Source organism: Hypomesus nipponensis, chromosome 21 (assembly GCF_054491055.1).
Source record: "Hypomesus nipponensis isolate SF chromosome 21, ASM5449105v1, whole genome shotgun sequence".
NCBI classification, from domain to species: Eukaryota; Metazoa; Chordata; class Actinopteri; order Osmeriformes; family Osmeridae; genus Hypomesus; species Hypomesus nipponensis.
In genome coordinates, this window is record NC_140381.1 from 7,908,268 (window position 1) to 7,918,525 (window position 10,258).

Sequence of the window (10,258 nt, forward strand, 5' to 3'; positions counted from 1 at the left end):
TCATTAGTAACTCATTAGCACCACCAAGTTAGCAAACACATCAAATAAACTCAATACAATTAAACTACACTGTTACCACATGTCGGGAAATAACCAAATACAAGCAATATTACAAATGTGATGAATGCAAACTTTACAAGCATGAAACACAATGTATTGTGGTCAATTAGACTATGCTAGGTCTTGTTTCACTGAAAGCACGGCTTCTTCAGTCATCCTCCTTGAGAAAGGATACTGTTCACAGCTGTGGACATCACCATTACCAGAATTGTAGTGACCGGGAGGATATGCCTGTTGTGATGATAGTTTAAACCATGTTAGATTGTTGGCTCTGTGTGCAATGTTTGGGTCTCCTCTCCCTGTCTTCTGTTGCTGTGTCTTTGGTTCTGTTGCAGGATGGCAGGCAGGTAGAGGAGCTGTGATTGCTGCAGGGGCACACCTGTGATCTGTGCCTCGCTCCTTAATAAGCTGTGCCCTAGCAAGCTGGGTCTTTCCTATTAGGAACATCATCACTGATGCCATATCATGACCACGCACTCCTGATGACCATCAGCCAATCACGTCAATCACTCACCTTAGACCTCTCACTTTACCCAGTCAGAAACAACAGCCTGTCTTCCGCCTGAGGCCTGTTCCTTAAAGCGAGGTCACCGAATATAACAGACTTATGTCAGTTAGTCGGACTCATTTCCAGTTTATTCTGTTCCATGAAGCCAGCTGGCCGTAGTTTAAATTCAGTAACCATGGCAACTTATGCTGGCTAAAACATATAGCCAAATGCATTAATTAAACAATGATGAACAATGATTTCAGAATGATACAAACCTACATAGCCTAGGCTACGTGAAACGTAGTTTGGGATTTCAAATGTTCAGGCATCAGGCATAGGCCTATATCTAAATTCTTAGCAAGTTAGTTCATGTGGTTAAAGTATTGCTAGAAAGTATTTACTGCATATATTACAGTTGTGTTACTGTAGTGTACTGTAGTGTTACTAGAAGTAAATTCAATATCATACTATCATACTGAACACAGCAAGCTGTTCATTAAACATTTTATTAATGACTCATCTTGGAAACTTGATGGATTGTATATGTGTGTGGGGGTATGTGAGCGCGTGTATGTGCGTACATACTATGTGTTTGTGTATATACAGTATGTTTGTGTATACAGAGGTCCAGAGCAACAGAAAATTGCACTTGGAACACCAAAACGGTGATTCGCATACTGCATTATGACATCATCACCCCGACCATGATTGCCTTGTGATGTCACAATGGCTCAGTAGGGCTATATAAACAGGTGTGCACAGCCGCGCAGCTCATTAGAAGATTGACACCAGAGAGTGAAGACTATCTACTACAAGAGAGACAACAGGACCAAGAGTAAGACACAGCTAGCTGAGTGAGTTGACCTCTCTGAGGGGGAGTCGTCTGGGGGGCTGCAGGCTGTAGTCCCTCCATCCCAACTGCCTTGGCTGAAGTCTGACAATTTGGTCAAACTTAAACATGGGTCAAGCCCAAAGTCACCCAGTGGTGACTACTGAGAAGAGACCCCAAAAACTAAAGGGGAAAAAGAAGAGAGGATTCTTTCATTTCTTCAGGTACCATCTGACAAAGAGCCACCTCAAGGAATTGGATAAGAGCCCCATCGAAAAGGACGAAGACTGTACAGTTAAGCAACAAACCCTGCTAGATCACTTCCTATTACTTGTTTTGATGCCCATTTGATATATGTAATGCTCTTATAGGCCTAAATATTTGTACTTAAAATGCCCAAATATTTGATCTGGTGTGTAGGTCATCACACAGTAATGTTGTGATGATGACTGACTGAACACAAGGGGGGAAATGTTGACATATGTTTGCTAGTTTCATATTGGACTGTCATTATGAACCTCCTCTCTACTGTCCTCTTCCTCCTCAGGTCACGGAGGAGGATGCTGAGGACCTGCTGCCTCAGTTCAGCCCTCTGTCTGGACCTCTGCTGCTGTACATGCCAGTGTGGTGTCCTGTAAGTTCTCCTCTGTCTTGGAGCTAAGATTTTGAGAGGGCGCCTAATGTTTTGACTGAGAACATGGGCATATAACAATCGCTTTGTAATGTCTTCTTAAAACATTGACAATGTAGCCTACTGTGAACATGACGACGTTTTCACAACAATCCCTAAGCTTCTCTAAATGTTCTCTCTGCCATGCCAAGGCTCCGTCATCCAGGCCTGGTGTTGTTCAGCTGACTCGTGCTGGGAAGCTGTTAATGACAGAGTTAACATCTCTGGACACTCTGGTAACCATTCACCTTCTCTCATTCCACCTTCTGTGTTCTTAGTTCAAATTCTGCAGTCTTCAGGTTAAGAAACCACTGTCTTAGATGGCATTAGTCACCATCGGACAAAGATGGTGAAGTTAAAGTCTCCCGTTGTTCACTGTCACAGACCTTCTTCATGGCCCCAGTTTGGCTCCATCACATTCCTAAGATCTACCTCACCCGGGCTGGGAAGATGGCATTGAACCTGACACTCAGACGACAGGTGACATCATTCAGTACAAATTCAAAGAGTCACCATTATGGAAGACTCACACTGCTTACACCATGTATACATGTGTCTCTAAGCCAAAACATTGTAATACAAATACATATCAAAGGCCACAGGGGTGCAGTTCAGTCAAACAAGCACCTAATGTTCTCACAAGCCGACATAAAGGCCAGCTGCAGTGTCTTCAGCTTTCCACTCAGACTGTATGTCAGTTAGTGATGAGCTCTGTTTAGTTACTAGGTAGACTAAGGGGTTTAAATGTTTTTTTGTATGTCATGTGTTTCAGATGACCAGCGGACCCTTGCTGCCCTGGGAGTTCAGCCCCCTCTACTGTGGCCCTGTGGTCATTTGGACTGGGGTAAGAGCCGTCTTACCTTTACACACACACACACAAACACACAAATACTCACACTTACACATTTATTATCTCAGTTGTTTTTCTGCAAATTTGCTGCAACGTTCTGGAATGTTGAGATGATGATGTCATGATGAATGGTTCAGTACTATGTAATTTGGTCCCCATGGAAACATAGTGGACATGGATGGAGTGGCTAGTTCCATTCAGGGGGAGGTAGTTTTCTTGCCCCCCTCTCTCCTGTTCTGAATGTGACAGCCTGGCTGCCTAATGTGTGTATTCCTCTCCCCTGTGAGACTGGAAGAGTAGACACCTCAGAAAGTCATCATTTGACTGTGTCAATTCAACTACATGAACAAAAGCATTGATGTCAGAGATACTATGTTTCTCAGTCTCAGACATCGGATACAAGGTCTGAGATACAGTATGGTAAGGGTCTGTGGGGTCCTACATCAGTTCCAGAACATTCCACCTCACCCTCTCTGTCCATGTTTCTGTAGAGGAGGTTGTCTTCGGATCTGATGAGCTCTGAGAGGAACCATACATCCTCCTACTCGTGGACCAGAGGATCTAAATCTCAGGTACTAAGAGAGTCAGCCTTTGCCAACACACCTGCACACCTACCCAAACAAACAGCCTATTGTTGTTATTTGTAACCCCTCCTCCCTCCTCCCCACTCCCTCAGAGGGTGCACGTACATTCGCGCAGCGTGTGCATGATAAGGGGGGCTGACGCCAGGCTGTGGTGGGCCATGTCTGAGGAGACATCCAGGCTCGGTCCAGATGTAAGTGCAAACACAATCACACACGCGCATGCACAAGCCACACACAGTCTGACCCTGGTCCTCTTCTTCCTCTGTTTGCTGTTGCAGGGATTCCACCTCAAGGTGATGACGGTGACCGGAGTTCAGGTAAGATTCCCCTGAAGTGTGAGATGCCAACAGTGTGACACCTTCCTGTTCAGGATTGTATCTGAAGCTGTACTCTAGATCAGTTAACCCAGCTCTCTGTCAATCATTCCTTCCTTGTATCTCCTTTCCCCTACAGCTCATTGACGGCCATGTGAGACAATATCAGTCTCACATGGGTTCTAAGACCACGGGTCCGGCTTACGAAGGGGTGAGAACTGCAACACTAGGATAGATAGATAGATTCAAGCTGATTCATCCCTTTAGGACTCTTAAAATGTTAAAGGTGTGTGTGTGTGTGTGTCTCCGTCTTGTCCACTAGCAAACTGATGTAACCATCACGGAGGCCAGCATGGTGGTGGGTCCAGATGGGATTCTGTACATCAGAACCAGAATCTCCTGGGGGTCCGGAAACGAGTCGGAGGAGGAGGAGGAGGAGGACCAGGCACCTTCTGAGGAGGACAACTATCTGGACTGGACCAACGACCAGGACCAGGCCTGGGACTCCTCTGAGGAGGATGATCTGGACTGGACCCAGGGCCAGGACCAGGACTGGCTCCCCTCTGAGGAGGAGGATGATCTGGACTGGACCCAGGACCAGGACCAGGACTGGCTCCCCTCTGAGGAGGAGAATGATCTGCACTGGACCCAGGACCAGGACTGGCTCCCCTCTGAGGAGGAGAATGATCTGCACTGGACCCAGGACCAGGACCAGGACTGGCTCCCCTCTGAGGAGGAGAATGATCTGGACTGGACCCAGGACCAGGACCAGGACTGGCTCCCCTCTGAGGAGGAGAATGATCAGGACTGGACCCAGGACCGGGACAGGGATCATGAGACCCATTTCCCTGCAAAATGGGAGAATGAAATGGAATTCCTCAAGTTAGTACAATTCCTCAACAGGCATATTTTAATTGTTACATTTGACAACACGCCATACACATGGTACTTGTGTACTAAATATGCTATAAATACTGATGTAAGCACAGGAATGCATGTTATCAAAGTTGCCCTCATTGCTCTGTAGTTAGCTTGTCCAGGTTAACTTGACTGATCTGTATCTCCATAGGTTCTACTTGAGAGACAAGACCGTGGACCAACTGTCCTACAAGGTGGACGCTCTCAGGCAGGCCTTTACTGTGAGTAGTCTACTATCTAGCTAGCTCCTGTGTGTCCATGTTATATCAAATGCTAGGTAATCAACTCCTGTGTGCTGTTAGTAGTGATTATTTTAGCCCGTTATCCTGGTCATCCATGTTTGTCCCCAGACGCTGTTTACTAAGAGCAGAGAGTTCATGTTGGCGCCAGTTCACTGGCTTTTAGCAAGGCTGGCAAGAGAAGGGCAGAAGGTATCTGACATGTTATCCCTCCACCAACAGTTACTAGACTTGGGGTGACCTTGATTTATGCCACCCTGGTGGGGTGGCACCACTTGAATAGTCTACACACATGCTAACTTGGAGATCAATCGAACACACCTTAGAAAACATGGGGTCTGTGTGTGACTGTGTCTGTGTTCTCCAGGATGAAGAGCAGCTGTTTCAGCAGTACAAAAGGCTGCTGGAGTTCACCTTAGACAACGCCCACCTCCACTCCATCATGCAGGAGCTGGGAGCGGCATCGGTGAGGAGAGGGGGACGAGAGGGGGAAGGGGAGGAAAGGGAGGGGAGGTGAAGGACAGGATGGATGGTGGGGGAGAGGAGGGCATCAAAGGAGGAAGAGGGGAGGAAATATTTTTCCCTTTCAGCCCCCCTTATGGTCAGTTCATGCTCATAAAAAGATGCCAAGCTCACAACATCTATATTGAGCATTCTCAATGTTTAAATTTGGGCATGGGGTCTGTGACATCACACATTCTAGAAGGTGCGAGACACTTGTCTGTGGCAGCAAACTGGTCTGACTGACATCGTTTAATGACCTGGACACCTCACATCTCCTCTGATCTCACTTCATCAGAGTGTAAGAGCTAGCTAATAACTTGTGGGAACTCTTTTCAGATTCACCACTTGAGCATCATAGATGTGGTGATTGAGCTGGTTATGCTGCGCATGATCGTGTTTGGCTATCGCCAGTCGTATTTCAAAGTAAGTGCCCCGCCTCCCCAGTCCTGCATCACAGGAGGTCAGTGACATCACCATGTCTAGATAGCCACGGAAGTCATTTTCATCTACTCCACGATGTGAGCCAAAGTTTACAAGTGGTTGACTGATCAGTCAGTCACAGTTTTGGTGTCTGACCCAGCCTCCCTCCTTCTCTTGCTCTCTTCCTCTCCCTCCCCCTCCCCCTCTCCCTCCCCCTCTCCCTCCCCCTCTTCCTCCCCCTCTCCCTCCCCCTCTCCCTCTTCCTCCCCCTCTTCATCCCCCTCCCCCATCCCCAGGGTCCAGATTGCTTCATGCTCCAGCTACATGACCTGGTGGAAGCCTTCCTCCCCCAGGACACAGAGGGAGCCCCAGGGAAAACATACCTGGAGAAACTGAAGGTGTGCTCTCTCTCCTTTTCTCTCTCTCTCCCCCCTCTCTCACACTCTTTCTCGTTCAAGATACCCACAGTGTTTGTTTGGCGCCTCAACCTTTGTGCACTCCTGTTGTCTACAGGAAACCTTCTTGGACTTCCTGGACAACATCTTGGGTTTCCCAGAAGCCCTCTACTCCTGCCAGAGCGACTTGGTGCCCAAACTAATGCACCATCTTGGGACCATGTTTTCCAAACTGCTCAGGGTGGATGAGGACTTAACTGAGGACCAGGACCAGGACTCCTCCTCTGAGGAGGAAAAGGACATGACTCCGGACCCGGACTGGGACAAGGACTGGGACTGGGACCAGAATCAAGATGGACGCCCGGACCCAGATTGTGGAGGATTTGAATCTGCTGGCTTGGAAAAGGCCGGTGGAATTTACAGCTCCTTCCTACCAAACACAAGCTTGGATGAAAGACTGGAGATGGAGTCTCCTGGCTTGGAAAAGGCCAGTGGGACCCAATCCTCTTCATCCTCCCGCACCGCCTCCAGCTCCTCCACATCCAGGTACTCCTTGGCTCGTGCCCCCAGCCCAGAGGGAGATAATCTGGGGCTGCTCGGAAAGGCCGACCCCCCAATCCTCCGGACATGGTTCACACTGGTAAGCTGAAAACAACACCACACTGGCACTAGGTAGAACTGACCTGAGCTGAGTCTGCGATAAGAAGGGATGACATGTGACAATCTCAACAAATCTGTGTGTCTTTGTTCTCACTTCCAAACCCAGAAGAAAGAGAGGACGTCTCTCAAGGACGGACAGACTGAGGCTGCCAAGGGCAGAAAGAGATGGAGAATGTTTAAGACACACAACAAAGTGTCTCCCCTCCCCTTTGAACGTAAGATCCTGACTGCACATTGGCTCATTTAGGCTTTCCCACTGTAGTTGGCCCTCTGCAGTTGGCCCCCCATTTCACACACACGGACACACACACACACACACACACAGACATGCACATGGACACACTATATTTTTAAGTGAGAGGTCACAGTGCTGAAGTTCCATGTGATGTCATATCGTGTTGTGTGATGCTGTTTCCTGTCCAGGTCCAGACCTTGGCGAGTCCTTCATTGCAGAAAGAGAAGAGAAGAAGAAGACAAAGTCCATCAAAGCCTTCTTCCAGGGGATCTTTGTAGCTCTTTCCAGGGCTTTCTGCTTCGGCTGCATGAAGGACATTCACCAATAGAGAGAGCCACCTGCTCACTCAACTGGTTGCAGCAGCAGAGAGAGAACCTGTCACTATGTCAACACCCGTAGCTATGTCCCTACGGGATAGATAGATAGATAAGCGATAGATAGATAAGATAAGATAGATAATAGATAGATAGATAAGAGATCGATAGAAAAGATAAGCTAGATAAGAGATAGATAGATAGATAAGAGATAGATAAGATAGATAAGAGATAGATAGATAGTGTGGCATCACGAGAGGACGTGTGGTGGAGGGGCGATATGTGGCTCTCTTGGAGTGGCTACCCGGGCCCAAGATGGCTGCCGAGAGGACTACACCTCCCAGAAGGCACCACGTCGCCAGGTGCACCTGCCTCAGTTCCCTGATTGAGGTGGGAGCTCAGTTGGGGGATGGAGAGAGAACAAAAAGCAGGACCCACCGACCAAAAGAGAGAGAGCGTACCTGGCGCAAACAGAGGTCAACGCCAGAAGAACTTTGAGTGGAAGATACCTGGTAGGATCCAATCCGAGGAGCAACTTTTTGTTTTCAACAAAAGTTTTATGTTTTGCTACCTGACCTAAGTTTTGTGTTGGTGAATAAACCGGATTCCTTGTTTTGAACCCACTTTTGCCTGCTCTGACCGGTTTTGACGCACTGCCTTACAGTGGTCTAGCCTCTCATGCTGCCACAATAGATAGATACATAGATAGTTAAATAGATAGATACATAGATAAGATACATAAGAGTTAGATACATGGATAGATAGATAGATAAATAGATCGAAAGAAAAGCAATAGATAGAAAACTGTTAGCTGCTACTGGCATTCTCTAATCCCTGCTCTCCTCTCTGTCCCCCCTACACACCTCCCTGTGGTGTGGGGGGTTTGAGCTGTCAGCATCTGCCTGGTTGTGGGTCTGTCAACGCTGGACCTGGTCGCCAGTGGACGTCGATCTGTGACAGTCTGCCAAAGCTGGATCTAGTCGCCAACCGGAAACCAGTCTCCATGACGGACGACATGACGTTCCTTTTCTCACCCCTCAACCTGTGATGCTGCGCCCCCAGCCCTCAGCCCCCAGCCCTCTGCCCCCAGCCCTCTGCCCCCAGCCCTCAGCCCTCAGCCCTCAGCCCCCACCCCTCAGCCCCCAGCCCTCAGCCCCCAGCCCTCAGCCCCCAGCCCTCAGCCCCCAGCCCTCAGCCCCCAGCCCTCAGCCTTCTGCCCTCTGCCCCCAGCCCTCTGCCCCCAGCCCCCAGCCCCCAGCCCTCAGCCCTCAGCCCTCAGCTCTGTGTATGCTGACATTTACCAACTGACCCAAGTTGAACACTGGATTTTGGTGTCTCAACAACCATTGACACTTCCCTGCTGTATGACTATGATAAGCCTGTGTTCTGCACCTCTCTTTCACCAACCATCTCTGGAGTTTTTGACATTGCTTGTAAAAAAGGGCTATACAAATAAATGTTGATTTGATTTGTCGAAAACAATTGGGGGAATATGCTCTATTTTGTAGTTTAGAATTCCAATAGAAACTACTGCCATTTAGTTTATATCTCCTTTGTAATTGTTGAGCTGTTTGTGTACAAGGTTGTGACATCACCATGTCAGGACTGCAGTCACATAGAGAGGCTTATTTACGTGTGTTAAAGTAAAGTAATTACACTTTACATCAGTGTAAAAGTTACCCTAAACACGAGATTTTCTACAGATTTTACTCACACATGATCAAACTATGTATTTTGAGAATGCTACTTGAGTTATTTCAGAATAGTTAGGTGTGCTTGGCTTTGGCAGCACAACTTATTGTAATCTCACATATATATTATAAGCTCATGAGAACATAATACGTCTTCAGTATTAACCCTGTAAGTTTGTCTGCAGTTGTGAATTTAATGGTATAGAATAATGTGTTCAAGCTTAATATTATGAGCAATATCAATACGTTAGTGACAAATAAACTTGTATATTGTTATAACAGTGTGCTGGTTCGTGCTGGTTAGTGTAGGGTCCACACAAAAATGTAAACCTTCATGGATGGTCTGAAGATGTTTAATTTGCTGTCTTGCACCAGTGCTAAACAGAAAAGTAGTCAGAAGGCAAAATTATAAATTAAAACTCCATTAGCAATACGCTACATTCATTAGTAACTCATTAGCACCACCAAGTTAGCAAACACATCAAATAAACTCAATACAATTAAACTACACTGTTACCACATGTCGGGAAATAACCAAATACAAGCAATATTACAAATGTGATGAATGCAAACTTTACAAGCATGAAACACAATGTATTGTGGTCAATTAGACTATGCTAGGTCTTGTTTCACTGAAAGCACGGCTTCTTCAGTCATCCTCCTTGAGAAAGGATACTGTTCACAGCTGTGGACATCACCATTACCAGAATTGTAGTGACCGGGAGGATATGCCTGTTGTGATGATAGTTTAAACCATGTTAGATTGTTGGCTCTGTGTGCAATGTTTGGGTCTCCTCTCCCTGTCTTCTGTTGCTGTGTCTTTGGTTCTGTTGCAGGATGGCAGGCAGGTAGAGGAGCTGTGATTGCTGCAGGGGCACACCTGTGATCTGTGCCTCGCTCCTTAATAAGCTGTGCCCTAGCAAGCTGGGTCTTTCCTATTAGGAACATCATCACTGATGCCATATCATGACCACGCACTCCTGATGACCATCAGCCAATCACGTCAATCACTCACCTTAGACCTCTCACTTTACCCAGTCAGAAACAACAGCCTGTCTTCCGCCTGAGGCCTGTTCCTTAAAGCG

At 47.2% G+C, this 10,258-nt stretch overlaps 1 protein-coding gene across 1 annotated transcript; it reads left to right on the plus strand.

Annotated features, from left to right (window-relative positions):
* The first annotated feature begins 1,111 nt into the window (after positions 1–1,111).
* Positions 1,112–8,601, plus strand: LOC146237729 (uncharacterized). The gene is made up of 18 exons (XM_084685962.1): positions 1,112–1,673; positions 1,927–2,013; positions 2,202–2,285; positions 2,434–2,529; positions 2,822–2,893; positions 3,391–3,471; positions 3,576–3,674; positions 3,762–3,800; positions 3,937–4,008; positions 4,120–4,679; positions 4,867–4,936; positions 5,066–5,146; positions 5,322–5,420; positions 5,795–5,881; positions 6,175–6,276; positions 6,392–6,913; positions 7,043–7,148; positions 7,357–8,601. The coding sequence occupies exons 1-18, from the start codon at positions 1,509–1,511 to the stop codon at positions 7,494–7,496; spliced, it is 2,562 nt and encodes an 853-aa protein (XP_084542088.1). The 5' UTR covers positions 1,112–1,508; the 3' UTR covers positions 7,497–8,601.
* The last annotated feature ends 1,657 nt before the right edge of the window (positions 8,602–10,258 follow it).

Coding starts and splice junctions, on each gene's coding strand:
- LOC146237729 (XM_084685962.1), top strand. CDS start 1,509: ATGGGTCAAGCCCAAAGTCACCCAGTGGTGACTACTGAGAAGAGACCC. Junction 5,882..6,174: donor ATCGCCAGTCGTATTTCAAA/GTAAGTGCCCCG, acceptor CCCCATCCCCAG/GGTCCAGATTGCTTCATGCT. Junction 6,914..7,042: donor TCCGGACATGGTTCACACTG/GTAAGCTGAAAA, acceptor CAAACCCAGAAG/AAAGAGAGGACGTCTCTCAA.